At 39.9% G+C, this 22415-nt stretch overlaps 2 protein-coding genes across 13 annotated transcripts in view; one reads left to right on the top strand and one right to left on the bottom strand.

Moving 5' to 3' along the window:
- The window catches only part of ALG9 (ALG9 alpha-1,2-mannosyltransferase), a 110090-nt gene that overhangs the window by 41589 nt on the left and 46086 nt on the right, over positions 1-22415 (top strand). The window lies entirely within an intron of this gene.
- On the bottom strand, positions 5530-6867 carry LOC129497122 (secretory carrier-associated membrane protein 3-like). Its single transcript, XM_055305699.1, has one exon. It carries the CDS (start codon positions 6571-6573, stop codon positions 5530-5532), a length of 1044 nt encoding a protein of 347 aa, XP_055161674.1. The 5' UTR covers positions 6574-6867.

The following is a 22415-nucleotide window of genomic DNA, read 5'->3' as shown; positions in this document are numbered from 1 at the left end:
CACCTCCTCTTAGTTCCAAAAGCCACTCACGGTTTATACCATATGGTCTATCACTTGAGTGTGTGTGTATGTGTGTAATGGTTAATCATTTTTTGATGTAACAGGGTTGAATGGAAGTAAATAACTGAGCATTAATTTTTTTAAAGAAGTTACTTTTACGTTTCTAGAGCTCTGTTATATATATGCCAGGTATTTTAAGTAGCAGTTGTTGTGTTTGTCTATAGAAATAATCAGGGTCCCCAGTTGTTTTTTTTTTCCCCTATAGTCTTTATCTTATCCTTCCTCCTGCTCTTATTAGAGCAGGAGAAAATAAATTGTTCTATAGATATCCTTGCTCTTTGTTACCAGCCTGAGGAATGAAGCAAGCAAGTTCAAAATGCTAGAGTATGTGCGGTGGAATAAGATTGGAATTGCTAGGAATTTAAGTGAAGGCTCTTCACAATGCTTCCTTAAGATTAATTCTCTGGTATCCACTATGTTGACATTTAGAAAAATGAACTTTCTGTGATCTTTAGTGATTAAATGACCAAAAATTTTGACCTGTGAGTTCACATTTTTACAGTGCAGTACATTTTTACTCAGGAATGTAAAGTTTCAATTGATGAATACATATCTAGTAAATATGGGAGATGACAAAACTATAAAACAGTTTGTGCCTCTGGGTTACAACTACTTAAATTTAAGTGGAGTTTATATAAAAGAAGAAATGAAAAGCCAGAAGGAGGGACACCTGGGTGGGTCAGTGGTTGAGCATCTGCCTTCAGCTTAGGGCATGATCCCAGTCTGGGGATCGAGTCCCGCATCGGGCTCCATGTGGGGGAGCCTGCTTTCTCCCTCTATCCCTCTGACTCTCTTTGTCTTTGTCTCTCATGAATAAATACATAAAATCTTAAAAAAAGAAAAGAAAAGAAAAGCCAGAAAGATACTTGAAGTCTTTCCCTATCCAACATAGGCCTCTGTGCTTCCATTTAAAAAAATATATTACTGGAGAATATTAATGCCTGGCAAAATGGTGTAGCACTGGGCTGGGCGTTAGAAGCAGCTATAATTCCTTTTCAGGAACTGAATGATACGTGTTTTTTTCTTAAATGACTTTGTGAGTTTCTAAGGCCCTTGAAATAGTTTTGATCTGTTTCCAATTTGCTGTGTGACTGCATCTGAAATCCAGTTGTAATTTCAGGATATCTCATTGCCTGTTTTCTAATCAAATATTTATTTAATGGTGGCAAATCTTATCTTGCAACATGATTCCTGGACCATGGGACTTAATGACCAGAGATGGAAGTCTGCTTACTGCTTCTGTCCCAGAGGAGAGGAATATATGTTAGCGGCACACTGTGCTGGGTAGTTCTACCTGAGTGTGATGCTGATGCTTGAGAGTTGGAGAGAAACAGTCCCCTTCCCTGGAATCTCTGTTCAGCTCATGAGGCAGAGTGGCGAGTATTTATTCCTGTCCAACTCCCCTTAGCTCATTCCTATTCCCAACAAAATGTACACGTTCTTTTTTTTGAAGTCTGTAGTTATTTCTCTTTTTTGTTTTTAAAACAATTTTATTTAAATTCAATTTGCCAACATATAGTATAATACCTAGTACTCACATCATGAAAATGCACACTTTTTATTAATGATGTTTTGACCTCTATCCCATGCCTGTTCTTTGAGAATATATATTTTTCTTTGTCTGAAGGTGCTATTAAATTTTCATCCTTAACATACATTTATTGGTAAGATGTAAACAAAGTGCTATTGATTATCAATAAATTAGTTTGAATTCCCCTCCATACCTTTTTTTCTTCTTCTTCTTTAGAGGTGCTGATTTGTTCTTCTCCAAAGCTTCTAGTGGGTTCTTAGAAACTGAAAGAAGTCACATTTCTTTCAAAATGAGTCTTAAATGCTTGTATTTTACAAAATTTTAAACCAAGGCATATTTTTAGCATCAACAGCTGGTTGATATGTAGCCTGTGACTAATGAAATGAAACACATTTTTGTTTCACGATCATGTGTTAATGTCACCCTACAATTTTGTTATTTTTGATGCAAGAAAGAATGATTAAATCTGAAGAAACAAAAAAATGAGCTTTTTGGTTACACTTTAAGGCAGATTTAAATCCAGTCTCTTGGTTTTTGATTTGTAGACGATGTTATGGAGGATGGGCTCAGATTTTGCATTTTGAGATACTGATAAAACCGAGAGAAGAAACTATTCTTTCTGATTCTAGCTCTTAGACCTAAGGGGCAGTAGTCCCTTGGTGTTACCAGGGATTTCAACTGAGAAAACTCAAACTAAAAATAGTCACAGTAAAACAGTCTATATATATATATATATATATATATATATATATATATATATACATTTATATATAGAAAATATGATCCAGATCTTATAAGGAAAAATCTATGTCTGTAGAAAAGAGGGTCTGGGATATAAACTAACAGGTTGATGGTGATTTATTTTGGGTGGTGGGATTATAGGGAATTTTTTAAAAATGCATTTAAAATATTTTTATAGTAAGTCATGCTGTACTTTCATCATTTTTAAAAAAGAACCCCAATAATAGGGGCTATAGACACCAGTTTTTTGAAACGGCCAGGAAGCTCTCTTGTGTGCTTACAGACCACACTCAGTATGCTGTCAGCTGACCTCTGGTTTCTTGTTTCTGAGCCCAAGAAGAACCTTCAACTCAAAATTGAGAAAGATTTTCTATTAAGTAATTTTTGCCTCTTAGCCTTCTGGCCTCTTAGTTATTTCAGTCATTAGATCTAAGACTACTTTTGCTCCTCTTTCTGCTTACTAGATTGCCTCAAAGAGATAAATGTGGTTTACCTATTATAAGCTATGAGGAGAAGAGCAACATGAATAACTTTTTTAAATACTGAACTAAGACAGGATGTTGCTGTGGCAAATAGACCATGAAGTTGTATGTTAAACTCTTCCAGGCAGGAGGAGAGTTAAAGGATTACATGAAATTTTAAGTAAAATGAAATAATTTGCCTGTTGTTGAGGTTCCCACAAAGGGCCATGTCTATCCAGTACATGTACCAGAGACTACCTGTTGGCAGGGGCCTTTCCCACTGTCCTGGGTCCTCTGGCCCAAAAAGACCCTGATCTGTCAGTCTTTCCAGTACAATAGCATGAGTGTCTAACCTTTTTGGCATCTTTTTCATAAATTTTAAATGCTTCTCCTTCTGTTCCTTCATTGGCTCATTCATCTACCCACTTATATAACTTTTTATTGTCACTGACTGTGTATTGAAAATACAAAGGTGACAGAAAGCAAAATGTCCTATAATTTAAGACAAGTCTCCACCAAGAAAAAAAGTGTCTGGGGTCAGGGAAGGAATTGGGAAAAACAATGTATAGGAAGCAGAAAAAGATTTTATTTTATTTTATTTTTTTTTTTTTTAAATTTTTTTTTAATTTTTATTTATTTATGATAGTCACAGAGAGAGGGAGAGAGGCAGAGACACAGGCAGAGGGAGAAGCAGGCTCCATGCACCGGGAGCCCGACGTGGGATTCGATCCCGGGTCTCCAGGATCGCGCCCTGGGCCAAAGGCAGGCGCCAAACCGCTGCGCCACCCAGGGATCCCCAGAAAAAGATTTTAAATTTCTATAATCAATGTTCCCTGATAGGTTAAAGGAAAAGGTTGGGGACCGTGAAACAAAAGCTTTGAAAAAAGAACCATCAGAAAGTAAGAGCTCCTAGAAACTAAGAATAAGGTAATGGAGATTGACAAAATTAGAACAATGAAAGGACGAAGTTGGAGCAATCTTCCATTCCACAATAGTACAAAAACAGAACAAAACCCAAAGAAATGGACAATAGGAAAAGGGAGAAAGATGAGCCAGCATCCAGCTACCTAATAGGAGGTCCAGAGAGAAAAAATGAAATGGAAGAGTGGAAATTATCAAAAACTCTGGGAAAATCACCCAGAACTGAAGGACCCTTCTTTTCACAGTGATGAAGGCCCCAGAGTATACCTGAGTTGATAGATGAGAAATGGTTGATACCAAGTTGCATCAAGTACCAAAAGAAGTTACTGTGTATTATTATTTGACAATTGAAAAAATCAAAAGGTACCAGGAGAAAAAGCTGATGGACTTGTAAGTAGCTGCCTCTGGGAAGTGGGACCTGGAAATGCAGAGGGTACCACTGTTTTTCATAAACTTCTGGTGCTACGTAAGGTTTGAACTATGCACATAAATTATTTTGATAAACCTAAAGGTGAATTTGGAGTCTTGTCTTCTCAGACATTTTTCAGCAATGTCATGAGTGCCAGAATATGCTGTAGGAGCACAGAGCGAGAAGGAAGGACTTCCTGCTTCATATAAGAGGTGGCATGGGAGCTGGGTCTCAGAAAATGACAGGGCATTCTCTGGCAGAGGAAGGGGAAATTAACTTTCCAGCCAAAGGGAACCGCATATGCAAAGGTTGAAGTATGAAAGAACATTGAGTGTTTGGGGGAAGGTTAAATGGTTTGAGATTTCTAGATTTTCGTTAATTGGGCAGGGCATTTTTCATTTCTTTCCTGTTCCATTCTCCTATATTTATGTGACTGTGTTCTCTGCTAAATTATTTATTTATTTAAGGACAACGGTTCATGTCTTTGTCCTTACTTTTTGAAATCTCCACCATACTGAACATAGGATATATACATAGCAGATGATTTAAAATTTTTTATTTATTTATTTTATTGATTTAACAATTTTTAACTAAAATACTTATATAGCCCTTCATTTGGCCATCTTGAATTCAAGAGAGACCTCCCAGAAAATCCTAATAATAATAGATATTTAGACTAATTAGAACTCAAGCGCTATCATCCTTCAAGGTCTAGGTATACTCCTCTTAGGGTGCTAGGTTACAAGCTCTGGAAAGACAGGGATCGTGTCCTTCCCATCGTTGTATTGCTGGCAGGGCCCCCCACTGCACAGATGTTAGCTGATGAGCCTTGTCAGCCTTCATTAACAGATCCCAGACCCAGAGAAATACTTAACTCTCCTACTTCCTCTTGTTTTAAGGAAATTCTTAAAATTTCCAAACCCCTGATTTCTATAGCTATCTCTGTCTGCCTTTAATAAGAACAGAATAGGTTTATATTACCTATCAAGATGTCAGCCAATGAAAAAGGTTCATGTTCTTGCCTTAATATGATAGCATTTGCTATAAGACTGGTTAGCAGTTTTTTAGAAAACAAGATTGATACCTTTTTTTTTTTTTCCAGTTCCACTTTCTTTTTATTTAAATAACCGAAGCAACAGCCTTGGCACAGCAGAGGGAAGCTGGGTTGGGGTGTGTGAGAGGTGGCAGTAGTGTGGCCTATTCGGGGGGGTGGCAGGGGTAGCGGGATTGGGTCACAGTGGGCTCCCTACACCCTTAAGTCAGGGTCAGCAGTTATGGCTGCGAACCTGGGGGCATGAGAGGAGACCCCAAGTAATGATGGATGTCTCACCAAGCCCCAGAGCCCTCAGGGATGGGGGCTAAGTGCGCTCCCTCCAGTGGCAGGGCCAGGGCATCCCTGCCAGGGCTCACGGGGCTCGGAAGGCATTTTCGGCAGCGCCAGCGGCTGCGTTGGCGGCAGCAGTTGGCACCACGGGTTTGGAGAAGACACCAGCAGCAAATTCTTGCTGGGCTTTCTGAAAGCTGACACCTGTGCGGCGGTACAAGGAGTAGATCCGCTTTAGCATCACAATTCCCAGCACAGCTATGCCAGTGAAGAGCAGGGCAACCAGGAGCATGAGCACAGCTACAGCTGTGTTGGTCTTCAGCACCACCAGAGCAGAGATCCAGCCACTGAACCCCCAACCTGGGATGCCAATGTCCTGGAGGACAAAAAGCACATCCTGGACGAAGAAAATGAAGAAGAAAACGAAGAAATTGAATGAACTGTCACTCCGGAAGGCCTTATACATGGGGCGGTACCAGCACACAAAGGAGCAGGGAGTGAAAAGGAGGACCCAGAGGATAGAGAGCCCAAAGCCTGAGCCATTGCTGGTCTCCACACAGAAACTGGCCAGGCAGGCAAGAAAATTCAGGAGAAGGGCCAGCGTGCTGCACATCCAGAGGTAGTACATGGTAGATATGGTCTTCTGAAATTCTTGGGGGATCTCCATGGAGATGTCCTGGAAAAAGCAGGGCTGGACTGGGCAAAAAGAAGGTAGGGGGTGCCAATTGTTCTGTTGAGCAGCTGTGCCCCCCAGGGCAGCATGCTGCAGTTCCCGCTCCCTCCGGTCCAACTCCTCGGCCTTCCGGTTGAGCTCCTCCGGCTTCTTCAGCAGCTCAGCAGTGGCTGTAGCAGCTGAAGCCTGGGTGCTGTAGGAGCCATAGTTCTTGGGTTCTGTGGTGCTGAGCTTTCTTGACGACTGCAAGGAGGGCGCCGAGGGTGAAGGCAACGGGGCAGGGGCAGGAGGCTCATAAGCCAGTGGGGGCTCCCGGGTCTCAAAAGGGTTGTAGACGTCAAGAGTGGCATACTGCGGGCTGGGTGGGTGCTGGATCACAGCTGGGTCCTGAAAGGGGTTGTCAAGCTCGCCGGGCCCGGTGAAGGGGTTTTCGCCATCTCTACTCTGAGCCATGTTTGCAACTGCCTTGATACCTTTTTTTGATTAGTGTTCTGTCTTTTCTTCAAGTCTCATCATTGCTGTGTTCAGTCCTTTCCATTTCTCCTCTCATGGTGAAGGGTTTTCAGGAAAGTTTTGCTTATTTTTTGCCTTTTAGTTTATGTTATTTGAGTTTCTCTTGAGAAAGATATACCCTTCTATTAGGGACACAGGTTAACCAGTTCCAGTCACATATACCATCCTGTCAAATCTCGAGGCTCCTTATTGCTTTTTTTTTTTCATGAAAGAATTTGATTCCCAGGAATTACAAAGCTCATACAGAGAAGGGTATATGTACTCTTCAAATTTCCCCACTGTAACTGGAGTAGAGTTCCTAAACCAGGAAATTACGTTAGTATGATTCCGTGCCATTTTGTCACATGTAAATAGATTCAGGTATCCAGTGAAAGGATCCAAAGTACAGAACTATTCCACCTGCACAGAAGTCTTCTTTCTACCACTCCTGTATAGTTTCATGCCATCTTCACCATCCCTGACCCCTGGCAACAGTTACTTTATCCTCCATCTCTAATTTTGCTATTTTGAGAATTTTAGATAAATGGAATCATACAGTATGTAACCTTTAGACTGCCTTTCTCCCTCTGCATGTGATACCCTTGAGATCCATCCAAGTTGTGTGTATCAGTTTGTTCCTTTTAGTTTCTGAGTTGTGTTCCATGGTATAAGGTTGTACAGTTTGTTGAGTCATTTACCTGTTGAAACAAATAAAGCTGTTGTGAATATTTGTGTACAGGTTTTTCTGTGGGATGCACGTTTTCATTTTTCTGGGATAAATGCTCAGGAATATGACTGCTGGATCATACGGTAGGTATAGGTTTCAGTTTTTAAGAAACTGCCAAGTGATTTTCTAGATTGGCTATACCCGTGCAAGTGAAGTATTAGAAGTCTTACCTCTCTTTAAATCCCTTTATCCTCCTGTATATAATTGTCTAAAATATTTCTCGTATGTATATTGAGAACCACATCAGAAAGTCAAAATTTGGGGCAGCCCAGGTGGCTCAGCAGTTTAGCGCCACCTTCAGCCCAGGGTGTGATCCTGGAGACCCGGATGGAGTCCCATATCGTGCTCCCTGCATGGAGCCTGCTTCTCCCTCTGCCTGTGTCTGTACCCCCCCCCCCCATAAATAAATAAAATCTTTTAAAAAAAAGTGTCAAAATTTTTGCTTCAACCTTTAAATGATAACTTAGAAAACTTGAGAAGGAAAATTTATTGTATTTATCCATGTACTTATTGTTCTGTTCTTTCTTCCTTTGTAATGTTCCACAGTTCCTTCTTTTATTATTAGCTTCTATTTTTAGAATTTGTGCCTTTTTTTCAGGGTAAAGAATGCTTCTTCTCTGGATATGGCATTATGGGTTGGCAGTTCTGTTCTTTCACTGCTTGAACAACATTGTACCATCTCTCTGGCCTCCTTGGTTTCTGATAAGAGATCTGCTGTCATCCTACTTGTTTTTCCTCTATAGGCAAGATGTTGTTTTTCTTTGGCTGCTTTCAAGATTTTTTTCTTTGTCTTTAGTTTTCACAAGTTAAATTATGAAGTATCCTAGAATGCATTTCTTTGAATTTATCCTGATTGGGATTTGTTCAGCTTCTTCATTCCCTAAGTTTAACTGTCTTGCTAGATTTGGGGAGTTTCAGCCATTTCTGCTTCTTGGCCTCTTTCGGCCCTGCCCTCTTTCTCCTCTCCTTCTGGGACTTGGCAACATGAAGGTTAGAGCTTTGCTGAGAGTTCTACAGGTCCCTGGAACTCTTTATTTATTTATTTTTGTCCTTTTCCTTTCTGTTACTCAGATTGTGTAATTGTATTACTCTTTTTTCTGGTTCACTAATTTTTTTTTTTTTCCCTTTGATTCCTCCACTCTGCTGTGGAGCATATCCACTGAGCTGTTTATTTAAGCTTTTGTCCTTTTCATTTCATCTCTGATATCCGTTTGGTTCTTCTTCTGTTTCTTTGCTGAGACTTTCTATTTTTTTTCAAGCATGTTCATAATTGCTGATGGAAGCATTTTTATCATGACTGCTTTCAAATCTTTGTTAGATAATTCTGATATCTTAATCATCTCTGTGTTGACATCTGTTGTCATTTGTCATGAGAATTGAGATCTTGGGATCCCTGGGTGGCACAGCGGTTTGGCGCCTGCCTTTGGCCCAGGGCGCGATCCTGGAGACCCGGGATCGAATCCCACGTTGGGCTCCCGGTGCATGGAGCCTGCTTCTCCCTCTGCCTGTGTCTCTGCCTCTCTCTCTCTCTCTCTTTCTGTGTGACTATCATAAATAAATAAAAATTAAAAAAAAAGAGAATTGAGATCTTCTTGGTTGTTACTGAAATGAATAAGTTTTCTTTTAAACCAGGACATTTTGGGTATTATGAGACTCTGGGTCTTCTTTAAGTCTTTTGTTTTAGCTGACCTCCTCTGACCCAACAATGATGGAGGAAAGGGGGGTTGTCTTGTCACTGCCAGACAGAATTAGAAGTCCAAGTTCTCTTCTTGGTCTCCATAGATACCTGGGAGTAGGTATGGTTGGATGTTACTGCTATGTGGTGGTGGGAAGTTTAGTGTCCCTAGTAGGCCTCTACTGATATCACCTTGACTGAGGGTAGGGGTACCTTGTTACTACTCCCCAGGTGGCCTCCACTGATTCCATGGGGGTGTGACTGTTGGACAGTAATGGAGTCCTGTCTCTACTAGGCCTTCTCTGATACCACCTCAGCATGTAGGTGGTGGGGTGCCTTATTACTGTTAGGTAGAGTGGGAGTCCAGGCTCCCTGTGTGGTTTCCTCTGATGCTACGGGGTAGGTGATGGAGAGAGGAGACTGATTACTGCCCACCAGGGTTGTAAGTCCTGGCTCCCTGCTACTCAGTCTTCTCTGATACCATCCAGGCCAGGAGGAGGGGTCCTTCATTGCAGCCCGGTGAAGGTGGAAGTCTGGATTCTCCCCTGAACATTTATTATCAGAAGTGTAGGTGGAATGACACTCTTGAGTGCTGTTTGACTAGTGTTTTAGGGTCGTCCAGAGAAACAGACCAATTGTGTGTGTGTGTGTGTGTGTGTGTGTGTGTGTGTGTGTGTGCATTAGAGTAATTTAAGAAATTGACTGACACAATTGTGGGAACCGTTAAGCCTAAAATCTCTAAGGTAGGTTGTCAGGCTGAGAACCCAGGGAAGAATCAATGTAGCTTGAGTCTGAAGGCAGTCTGGAGGCAGAATTCTCTCTTCCTTGAGGGAACCTCACTCTTTTTTTCTTAAGCTCTTCAACTGATTGGACGAGGCCTACCCACATTATGAAGGGTAATTGCTTTACTCAAAGTCTGCTGATTTAAGTGTTAATTTAATCTAAAAAATGTCTTCACAGCAACATCTAGTCTCATGTTAGACCAAATATCTAGATACTGTGGCCTAGCTAAGTTGACACATAAAATGATCACTGCTAGAGTAGACTGTTTATTGTATAAAAGTATTGTTCCTGGGGTCCTGAGGTTGCTAGCTGGCCTGCTTTCTTTTTTCTGCCCTTTGGAGTTGTTTTATGTTTGTTTCATACATAGGTCTAGGGTTTTTAGCTGGACTTAGCAGAAGGAAAATGGAAAAGTGCTTGCTCTTGCTTTTTATTTGACATCTTTTAACATAGTGGATCAAATGCTTTATTAATATTTGAGGCCATAGGTTTTTATTTCTAAGCCTCTTTGTATTTTTCCTTAAAATTATTTAGTTCTTCCTTCTGTGTGTTTTTTAAAACATAAAATATTTTGGACTAGAGTGTCTGATTTTATGATTTTTATCTGGATTTTTTTTCTTCCCCTTTCAGATTTTAGTTTAAAGATCTCTTCATCTATTTGGAAGTTTCTCTAAGCACATTCACTCTCATCTTTGTAAGCTGTGTTCTGACCCTTGCCAGGAACTCATTAGTCTATAAGCTATAATCCAGAAAAATAGTCTTAGGATTTGACTCCATTGCTTATGTTCTACTGTGTGCTTCCTTATCTTCTGCTTCTCAAGGCCAACTTTTAACTTGACAAGAAATGGAAAATACCTCTTTGCTTCAAAGACTGAGGATCCCACCTGTGAGCTCAGTCACTTGACATACAGCCTTGCCTTCTTCTGTCCTTTGTTTCTAATGTGAACTGGCAGGGCTTACTGCTTGGCAGACTCAGATCTTAACTGGTTCTCTATCAATTTGATACATTGCAGGAGGATGTAATTCTTTTCTTTTACCTGTGTTAGGTCTGTTTTCATGTGGATGCTTTTGAACTCCCTAGTCAGGATCATTTACAGAATGACGAGTTCAAAGCCTGGGAGCCACACCCTGCCTCCTGTCTCGTAGCCTCTTCCACCTACCCTGTGTGCCTGGTTCACTTACACCTGTGAGTTTCATAAAGGTAGTTTGCTGCTCCTGTACTGCTGTTCTTTTCTACTACTTTTCTTCCAACTAGTCTACCAAGCCACTTTGTAGGCTACAGATCCTGTTTCCAGTGGGAATTCCTTGCAGATTTTGAGCAAGGGAGAGCGACTGTTAATGTCTTTTTGTCGTTGTGACCCAGTTTTCCCATCGTTGTTTACCTTGCCCAATCACTCAATAGTTACTTTTATTTTTTTTAATTTTTAATTTTTTAAAAGATTTTATTTACTCATGTGAGCACAGAGAGAGAGAGAGAGAGAGAGAGAGAGAGTGACAGAGACACAGGCATAGGGAGAAGCAGGCTTTATGCAGCAGCCCGATGTGAGACTCGATCCTGAGACTCCAGGATCATGCCCTGGGCCGAAGGCAGGCACTAAACCCACTGAGCCACCCAGGGATCCCTTCAGTAGTTACTTTTAAAACTATTTACTTTTATTTTTATTTTTTTTTTTAAATTTTTTTATTTATTTATTTACGATAGTCATACAGAGAGAGAGAGAGAGAGAGGCAGAGACACAGGCAGAGGGACAAGCAGGCTCCATGCACCGGGAGCCTGACGTGGGATTCGATCCCGGGTCTCCAGGATCGCGCCCTGGGCCAAAGGCAGGCGCCAAACCGCTGCGCCACCCAGGGATCCCAACTATTTACTTTTAAAATATTGATTTATCTTTTAAAAAATCCATTTACTCTTTAAAAAATATTTTATTGTTTAAGAGAGAGAGCATAGGCACGGGGGAGGAGCAGAGGGAGAGGGAGAAGCAGACTCCCTTAATCCCAGGACCAGGAGATCATGACCTGAGCCAAAGGCAGACACTCAGATGACTGAGCCACTTAGGTGCTCCAAAATCCATTTAATCTTAACACCTACAATCAACTCGATTATATATGTTAGTAGAAGAAATATTACATATATAGCTTTTGCTGAATATATTTGCTTTTAACATTTCAATATTAGAATATTTGGGGGATTCACAAAATTTCAAGTAAACCAGCAAAGTCACCCATTAAAACCCTACATAAAAATCTCCAGAAAATTGGACATGGGCCCTAGTTTATTTCCCCTACCTAGCTATTCCCAACATTTCAAGTAGGGAACTAGTCCTGTAATTTCATAGTTGTTGCAAATAATAGCTTGCATAGAGTTTCATTTATTGAACTAACACTCTTTTGAAGGGTGATGAAAATGACTGTGGAAGATTTGAGTTCATAAAATCATTCCCTTTTCTTGGGTCATGAAATACATTCCAGGAACTGAAAATAATATCAATTGGCTGATTAAACAGTGAATTATAAAAGCAGAAGATTTTGTGAGCATGTTTTGCCAACTCCGGATGATTAAAATTAATTTCCTGTCCCTTTTTATTTATACTTTGGTGTAATTGCTTTATTCTGTTGGCTGACTGCCATTTAAAGTTTATTTATCTGGTATTGTCCATCTCAAGTAGTAAGCTCCTAAAGGGCAAGTATGTATGTTTGTCTTCCTCTGGTCCTTCTAAAAATTATAATGATGACAGTATAAACTTTAACAAAAAACCGGAAATACAAAAAAGTGGTATATGGCTTTTTGTGTACATGACTTAACCTAACTCTAAAGTAGAAATTCTCTGAAAGTTGTGTACCATATTTTTCTTTTGTTTCCTAACTTGGTATTTAATAGGCTTTTTTTTTTAAGAGTGGCTTTCAAATTTCTTTATCTCCAATACAGAATGAGAAATACCTTCTCTATCACTACTCAGCATGTATGCATGAGCACGTGCACACACACACACACACACACACACAGAAGTGTGTGTGAGGGGGTAAAGCTCCACAAATAATACTTATTTTTACTAAGTGAAATGCATTCTTATGCTTTCTATTCTCTTCCAGTGCATTCTAATTTAAAAAGTTTTTAGTATAGTTGGCACACAATGTTATATTAGTTTCAGATGTACAACATAGTGAATTGAGAAGTTCATTATACATTATGCTGTGCTTACCACAAACTGCCATCTGTCACCATACAATGCTATTACAATATCATAGACTATATTACTTATACTGTATTAATAGACTCCTCTTAATGATGGTAGTGATAGTGACTTTAGTCATAAACACTAATGATTTCATTACTTTTATTTTAATTAATTCCTGTATAGTTAACATACAGTGTTATGATTTCATCCTTTATTATAGACGTATTCTTAAAATATTTTATATAAGCTGGTATTTAAAAGTCAGATTTATAAAAGAAACCTCGAATTTGGGATCCCTGGGTGGCTCAGCGGTTGAGCGTCTGCCTTCGGCTCAGGGCATGATCCCAGAGTCCCGGGATCAAGTCCTACCTTGGGATCCTTGGGCTCTGTGCATAGAGCCTGCTTCTCCCTCTGCCTATGTCTCTGCCTCTCTCTCTCTCTCTCTCTCTCTCATGAATAAATAAATAAAATCTTTAAAAGAAAGAAAGAAACCTTGAATTTTTTGTTGTAAAAAGAAAAGCAATTTCCCATGATTTAGTTTTCTAAATAATGGATTTTGAATAAAAGAACAGATTTGTTTCTACTGAGATCCATTGTTGAGAGCTATGTGTTAGGTAGATTGGCAGTCACTGACTGGCCTTACCACCATCCTGGGTGTTCACCCCCGTGTACTGATTTAATAAGGAAGGCAAATGATTTTTGTTCATTTGGCTCTTCTGATCAGTTGGTAGTGGCTTACTGGAGCCCAGGTCCAAAAGCATAATGAGATTGTATCTAGTCTCTGTGAAAGAGTGCCACAGTTGGTTAGTGATGTCTAATGTGAGCTGTGTGAAGGAAATCTACTGTCTTTAGTTTTCTGGATGTGCCATCACTCAACTTCAGGAAGGATCTGTGTGGTTATCCTAAGCACTCTAGGTAAGACATGTGACCTATTCCCAAATCATATGTTTTCTACTGACAGAGCACTTAGAATTAGAGAAGCCATGTAAAAATTGAACATTTTTCAAGTATGCAAGCCCACAAAATTTCCCTAACCCTTTCCATATTTAACAACGTCAGAATAACAATGATAATATCTAGGCTTTAAATAACTCCTTGACATCAGCAAGTTCAGAGAACTGAATGATCTTACTTTGCCTTTGCAATTTCTGACAAATACATACATAGCTTTGCTCAGTGTAAGACTTTGATTCCTAAATCGTGACCATATAAAAATAGATCCTTTACATGTGTTACCTCCAGTGCAGTGATGTCTTCCGATATGAAAATGTTTCTAATGATGAGCAGCACTAGTTGTGAGAAGAGTAGAATCAACATTGTGCAGTGTATTGACACACGTAATCAGATTTCCTCTAGGGACGCCTGGGTTGCTCAGTGGTGAAGAGTCGGCCTTCGGCTCAGGTGTGATGCTGGGTCCTGGGATCCAGTCCCACATCAGGTTCCCTGCCGGGAGCCTGCATCTCCCTCTGCCTATGTCTCTGCCTCTCTCTCTCTCTGTCTCTCATTAATAAATAAATAAAATCTTTTAAAAAATTAAAAAATTGTTAATTTTAAAAAACAAAAAAAAAATATTTCCTCTACAATGATCTTTCCTTTAGAGTTGAGAGGGATTTTAGTGGTTTCAGTCCAGATTCTTTGGAGACCTGGTAAAACTTCTGAGGTTGATTTAAGTGACTTTCCTAAGTAACAGAGCTAGAGACAGAGGTAGAGGCAGAGTATTTAGGTATTTAGGTCCTATTTTTTGCTACAAAAGGTAGTATTAGATCGATGTAAGTAAGAAGAATGCTTGGTTGGGGGTAGGGGCCTCAGAGCATTATTCTACTTTTCTGCTGGTGTCATTTAGGAGAGTTAGCTGTTTCAAACACTTGTTTTATGGCTGTTTCCTGATATAATGTATTCAAATATAGTAGGACATATATATACACTCAATAGGATTTCTGTTTATAATTCTATTTTTTATAATAAAAAGTTGTGGCTAAAATGGAGTTAAAAAGATAGAAATGCTTTATATGCAAGCTTGCAGAACTGAACTTAATTGTCTCTAGCATCTTTTCTGTAAGTTGAGAAAAAGCAAGGAATATCCATTTAGAATTTTGGTTTGCTTTTAAATGTGATTCTTTTCGTTTTCTGTACTGGTCAGGTGCCCTAATCCATTCCCAGTAGCAGGAGTACACTCATAGACCTGAAGGGAGTTGTGTATTCTCATCACAGTAAGTGAGATCCAGGAATAATTGTTGAAATTGGTTTCTCTAGATAACTTCCATACTTTAATTTTTCTTTCTATGAAATATCCAAATAAGTCAAATCTTGTTATGGTGAATTGTCTAGCCTCACTCAAAATTAATGGTTTACTGGAGCATGAACTCATTTTGCTAATTAGAGATTTTTTTAGTGGATTTATTACAATGTGATTTAATCTTCATTGTATGACATTTTAGAGGAAATAGATTGCCCTCCTGGGGCCAGAAGCTAGGAAAAAAATACTTGGCACTTAAAGACAGCTAGTCTTAGTTTTTATTAACACTTGGTGTTTGAAGTTGTCCAGCATCCTGGTGCAGCTGGGACCATTCTTTGCTTCAGCAAACGTTTTTGGACTGCCTACTGAGTGCCAGGCATGTACCAGGGATACGGTGCTATCAAGATTGACTAACTTTCTGCTCCCCCTAGAGCTTAGAATGCTCAGCTATAAGAAGTCCTGGGCCTCACTAGTGTTGCTTACAGGGGATATGAGGAAATAAATCAAAACTTATTACAAGTTTTGGAAAGAAAGACATCCTGAATACCTCTTAGAAGCATTAAATTCATAACCTATATCAGCCATTGTTGTTGTTTGATAGCCTCAGTTTATGAGCAGTCTTACTTAGCTGTGGGCAAAGTGAGCAGTTTTCTGAACTTCAGTCCTCCCACTTGACCTGGAGGTTACAGGACAGATTGATTTTGATTGATCTTTCATACTATCCCCTTAAAGTCTTAGAGGATTCTTTACTGCATTTGTTTACTGGAGAATTTTCAGTGACATTTGAGAAATGAGATCTCTTAAACATGGAGATGGTTTCTCTGTGATGTTCCTGAACTGCACTTTGGCCCTTGTCAGAGATCTCTATTTTTAAAGCTACGTGCGTCATTGTCATTTCCAGCTGATAGATGCCTGACTGCAAGTTCACATCCTTCCTGTCTTAGGACTTGTAGGGCTTGGCTCAGGCAGCTGGATAGACAGCAGCGAAGGTCACTGAGAAAAGGAGGCTGGGCTGTGAGTTCTTTCCTTGTCCCGCACAGGCATTCTATGCTGTATTAAGTGTGTTCTTGGGAACAACTGGGGAACCCACTCCTATTGTTAACTTTTCTCCATCTTAAAGTCTCCTCATAGCCTTTCTGTGGCCTTTGAAATCCACTCTCCCCCTGAGTTTCAGAACTGTACTCCTTGGATTCTTCTTCTGCAGCCTCTCCAATGACTTCTTCTGTCTCTTGCTGCTTCCACATCCTCCTGCACTTGATCTGTGCTCTTCCGTGCCTCTCTTCTGTCCTGTTTTCTACCCCTTCACCTTTTCCTCCCTCCTCATATTTTCACCTTTTTTTTCACTCTTGTGCACATTTGTTCACTATGGCTTTCCTGGACCCCTGCTGTGTGCTTTATACTAGGCTTGGTTTTAGAATTGTGAGTGAATGCGATAGACACAGCTCCGTCTTCCATAGAATTTACTAACTTCCCAATTAATCCACAGATTACAGTGGTGGAGTGTGTGCGTGTGTGTGTGTGTTTAAGATTTTCTTTATTTATTTTAGAGAGTGTAAACAAGTGAGGGAGGAGCAGAGGGAGAGGGACAGGATCTCTAGCAGACTCCTCACTGAGCACAGAGCCGAACATGGGGCTCAATCCCATGACCCTGAGATCATGAGCTGAGCCGAAATCAGGAGTCAGTCGCCCAACTGACTGAGGCATCCAGGTGCCCCGAAATGTGAAATGTTTTAATGGAGAGATAGTGGTTGCTATGAGAGCATATAATTTGGAGACCTGTCCTAAAGAAATAATTTTTTGGCTGGGATCTGAAAGCTTATGGGGGATTTATGAGGTGGGAGTAGGGAGTGCTATAGGCAGTAGGAACAGAAGACAGCTGCTAAATCCTGGTGTCCCAGTCACGAGATCTTCTTTTAGTTCCTTGGTGTAAAGTGCAAGTTAGCATCTTTTCCCAATTTCACCCAAACTGATTCTTCACTGCAGCCCCCTCTTCTCTCATTCACTGGGTTAGAAGTCTTGGTATCCCTGATTTCCTCTGAAATAGGCCTGAGACTTACCCTTTCTTTCTTCTTTCCCCCTGCATAGAACTTGAGAGTGCATCACTCACAGTTGGGCACTGCACTGCCTTAGTGATGGGAGTGCTTGCTTCCAGCCTTTCCCTCCAGAATTGCCATGCGTCCTGCTCCACCTGCATAGCCAGTATGGGTCTCTCTCTTTCTGAAACCCATCTTTTAATCATTTCACTTTTTTGGCTGAAAAGCCTGGAGTAGATTCCTGATGCACAAAATCCAGATCTCTTAATTTGGGTTCTCCATTATCAGCCCTCAGATTCTCTCTTTTCTTAACACACACCTCTTAGGACAAGCAGATATTTCTTCTATTGCCCCTGTAAACCCTCCTCATTTCTGCCTTTTTCCCCCTCTGTTCTCTCTTTTACTGCCGCTGGAAAAGATCCAGGAAATCTTTTCAACCACTGTAGCCCCCAGTGATTTCTTCCTCTCTGAACTCTGATTGTTCTAATACTACTTACTTTCTGTATTTTATAGGTGCTAATACCATTTCCTGACCTCAATTATAAGTTTAATAGTGGAGACATGTCCACAAGAATTTTGTATACCCTAGTTTAGTATTCACCACACAGGTACTTAGTGATGGTGATGATGCCCTCAAGATTCATTTTAGTATTGTTTAGTGGATGCTGCTAATTCATTGCTGATGGAGGACTGTGAGTAGTTAATATTGTAATCCTCTTGTCCTACATGTTGGGCATGGCTTGAATTGACAGTAAACACTGATTTCAATTGAAAACAAGAATAATTAATTTTAACGGGTACTAATACCCCAGGGTTCTTTCTTGTCCATCAGCTTCTCACATTTCATGGAGTTATAGTCAATGATTCCTTCTAATGTTACAGTGATTTGTGTCGTCCTTTATAAGTTCTATTCAAATGAACCCTCTCATTTAGTCCTCATTGTAACTCTCTGAGATAAATGTTGGTGTCCTTATTTTACAGAAAAAAATTGAGATTTAAAAAACTTGAATATGGGTCACCCATTTAGATTATGGTGGAGCCCAGACCTGAATCTAGGCCTCTGACAGAGAGTTCCTCTTCTAATTGTTTAAATAAATTATTTTCTCTAGCTTTACGGTGATAAAATTGACACATAACATTGTGTAGGTTTAAGGTATACAATATGATGATTTGATATATTTGTATATTGTATAGTGATTACCACGGGTTAGTTAGATATCCATCACCTCACATAGTTACCTTTTTTGTCTTAATGTTGAGAACATTTAAGACCTACTTTCTTAGATTTCAAATGTACACATTATATTGACTTTCCCTCCCCCCCTTTTTTTAGAGAGAGAGTGAGTGGGGGTTGGGAGTGGGGAAGAGGGAGAGAATCTCCCCACTGAGTGCAGAACCTAATGGAGGGCTCAGTCTTACAACTCTGAGATCATGACCTGAGCTGAAATCAAGAGTCAGATACTTAACCGACTGAGCCACCCAAGCACCCCACAGCACTGCATTGTTACTGATGATCATTATGCTGTTCTTGAGATCCTCCGAATTTAGTCATCCTGTAACTGAAATTTGTACTTTCGACTAACCTCTCTCCCCTTCCCCCAGGTCCTGCTAACTACTATTATACTTGTTTCTGTGAGTTCAACTTTTTTAGATTCCACATATAAGAGTGATCATACCCTATTTGTCTGTCTTTGTTGTCTGTCTTTGTTGAAGTAATTCACTAATAAGCATGATGCCCTCAAGATGAATCTGTTTGTTGTCACACATAGCAGGGTTTCCTTTTTTATGGCTGAATAATATCCCTGTGTGTGTTACATACATACCACATTTCATCAATTGATGGACACTTCAGTTGTTTCCATGTTTTAGCTACTGTGAATAATGCTGTGTACTAAATATGGGAGTATAGATGTCTCTTCAACAGAGTGACTTCACTTCCTTCAGATATATGCCCAAAAGTGAGATTGCACAGTAATTCTATTTTTAAGTTTTTGAAGAACCTTCTTACTGTTTTCCATAATGGCTGTACCAATTTACATTCCCACTAACAGTACTCAAGGGCTCTTTTTTTTCCTCATATCCTAGCCAATACTTGTTATCACTTGTGTTATTGATAATAGCCGTTCTAACAGATGTGAAGTGAGGTGGTATATCAGTATGGTTTTGATTTGCATCTCCCTAATGATTGGTGACATTGAGCACCTTTTTATGTACCTGTTGGCCATTTGTTTAAAGAATTCTTTTTTTTTATTATTATTATTATTATTTATGATAGTCACAGAGAGAGAGAGAGAGAGAGAGAGAGAGAGAGAGAGAGAGAGAGGCAGACACATAGGCAGAGGGAGAAGCAGGCTCCATGCACCGGGAGCCCGATATGGGATTCGATCCCGGGTCTCCAGGATCGTGCCCTGAGCCAAAGGCAGGCGCCAAACCGCTGCGCCACCCAGGGATCCCCCTGTTGGCCATTTGTATATCTTCTTTGGAAAAGATGTCTATTCAGGTTTTTTGCCCATTTAAAATCAGATAATTTGTTTTTTTTTTGCTGTTGAGTTTATGTTTTGGGTGTTAACTCCTTATCAGTTACATGGTTTCCAAGTATTTTTTTTTCATTCCATAGGTTGCCTTTTTATTTTGTTTTGGGGGTTCCTTTTCTCTAAATATTTTATTTCTTCTCTAATAAAGAACCTACCCTAGGGGCACCTGGGTGGCTGAGTCAATTAAGTGTCTGCCTTCAGTTCCATGTCATGATCTAGGGTCCTGGGATTGAGCCCTACTTAGTCTTTGGGCTCCCTGCTCAGCTGGAAGTCTGCTTCTCCCTCGCCTTCTGCCCCTCCCTATGGCTTGTGTGCTTTTTCTCTCTTTCTCTCAAATAGATAAATAAAATCTTAAAAAAAAAAAAAAAGAAAGAAAGAAAGAAAAGAAACCTGTCCTTGATCATACCTAACCATTTTCTGCTGGGAGTCTTTGTTCTTGCGTGTTTTAGTTGTTCATTAACTGCTTCCCGGGGAAAAAAAAAAATTCAGCAGCTGCTTCCCCAAAAGGATAAAGAGGTTACATATTTTGAAATGTACTCTTACCTCAGTTAATGATTTTTGCCATGGTATCTTTCTAAAAATTTTAAATGGAATTTGCATATGGATGGTGTGATGAATGGAGCCAAAAGCTAACTGGTATAGTTAGATATTAATTAGTTATTACCCATTTTGGGAGACCATGTATCTGGAACCAAACCTAGATAATTAGACCTGTAGTATGCCTGGCCAGAAAAGGCCAGGCTGAGGTCCAGTATTGAAATGTCATACTGAGGCCCCCTAACTGAAGGAGGTCTTGGCATGAGACCGTGGGAGTCTCTGCCCCTGGCTGCTTCTATTTGACTACAGTGGCATGGCGCTTGCAAAGCTTTTAAAAACTTGTTTCATGTTTTTAAAATCCTTGGGAGCTACAGAGTGGGTGTTGAGACCAGAAAGTCTGCTTCCTGAAGTGTTTATACAGAGAATCATTTTTAGAGTTATGTGGAATGGAATTGGGTCTGACGTCAATTCCCAGTGTGCCTTCTCTCCCCTGGAGGAATAGCCCATATGTAGAGACAGATGTGAGACTCAAGACTTTTACATATAAATAATGCTAGGAGAGAATGGGTACAGTACTGTGAGTTAGAGGTGGGGGGAAGGACAGAGTTTACTGCAGGCAAGAAATGAACAAGTTGTTCTTATAAGCACTTTTTTTAAACCTTCAGTTGTATATTACCCATACACCTAAATGTGCACAAAACACAAGTGTACAGTAATCAATAATATAATAATAGAGCCAGGTACCTGTGTAAGCATCACCAGGTCAAATACTAGAGCATTGTCCCCACCTAGAACTCCATCACCAACTCCTTTTGATTGCGACCCACTCCCCCTTTTAGAGGGACTCTCCTGACTTTTTTTTATGGTAATAATTTCCTTGCTTTTCTCTTGATTTACCACTTTAATATTCATTTCTACACAATTTAAATTAGTTTTGACTGTTTTTGAACTTCGTATACATGGAATCATACTGCACTTTTTTTTTTGCATATTGATTTTTTTCCTCAACACTTGGTTAATAATAATCGCACATGTTCTCTTTTGTTACTATATAGCATTTCATTGTGTGACCAAACCACAATTTATTGTTTTACTGTTGATGGATGTTTTCTTGTTTCCAGTCTTGGGCCAATTACAAATAAAGCCACATTGAGGGACACCTGGGTGGCTCAGCGGTTGAGTGACTGCCTTCAGCCCAGAACGTGATCCTGGAGTCCCAGGATCAAGTCCCACATAGGGCTCCCTGCATGAAACCTGCTTTTCTCTCTGCCTGTGTCTCTGCCTCTGTTTCTCTGTGTCTCTCATGAATAAATAAAATCTTAAAAAAAAAAAAAGCCACATTGAGAGGTGCCTGGGTGGCTCAGTCAGTTAAGTGTCTGCCTTCAGCTCAGGTAATGGTCTTGGGGTCCTGGGATTGGGCCCTGCATCAGGTTCCATGATCAGTGGGGAGTCTGCTTCTCCCTCTACCCCCTGCTCATGTTCTTTGTCTCACTCTTTCTATCTCAAATAAATAAAGTCTTTAAAAAAAAAAAGCCACATTGAACATTCTTGGAATGTCTTTTGGTGCATGTATTTCTGTTGGATATATATTAGCTTGTACCACGGTGAAATTACCAATTTTGTGAAGTAAACAATGAAATATTTATTATTTCATATGGATCTATGTGATACCTGGGGTACATATGTTGGATCATAGCAAATGTACATGTTCAGTTTAGTTTTTGTAGATTCTGTGATACAGTTTTCTAAAAATCTTGTACCAATCTAATCTCCTGTCAACAATGCATAGAGCTGTTCCACATTCTGGCCAACACTTAGTGTTGTAAGTTTTCATTGTGGTTTTGGTTTGTAATAGCCTTTTTTTTTTTTTTTTTTTTTTTGGTTTGCAATATCCTTGATTGCTAATGAGATTGAGCATTTGTTCACCTGTTTTTGGCCATTTAGATTTCTTTTTATGAAGTACCAGTTAAAGTCATTTGCCCATTTTTCTATTGGATGATCTCTCTTTGTCTTGTTGACTAGCAGGTATTCTTTATATATTCTAGATATGAATTCTTGATGGTTAAATGTGTTCCACATTTCTTCTGCCATTCTTTAGCTCATCT

This window comes from Nyctereutes procyonoides, unplaced genomic scaffold, assembly GCF_905146905.1.
Source record: "Nyctereutes procyonoides isolate TBG_1078 unplaced genomic scaffold, NYPRO_anot_genome, whole genome shotgun sequence".
NCBI lineage: Eukaryota > Metazoa > Chordata > Mammalia > Carnivora > Canidae > Nyctereutes > Nyctereutes procyonoides.
The sequence above is the reverse complement of the archived record's forward strand: the minus strand, read 5'-3'. Positions and strand labels throughout refer to the sequence as shown.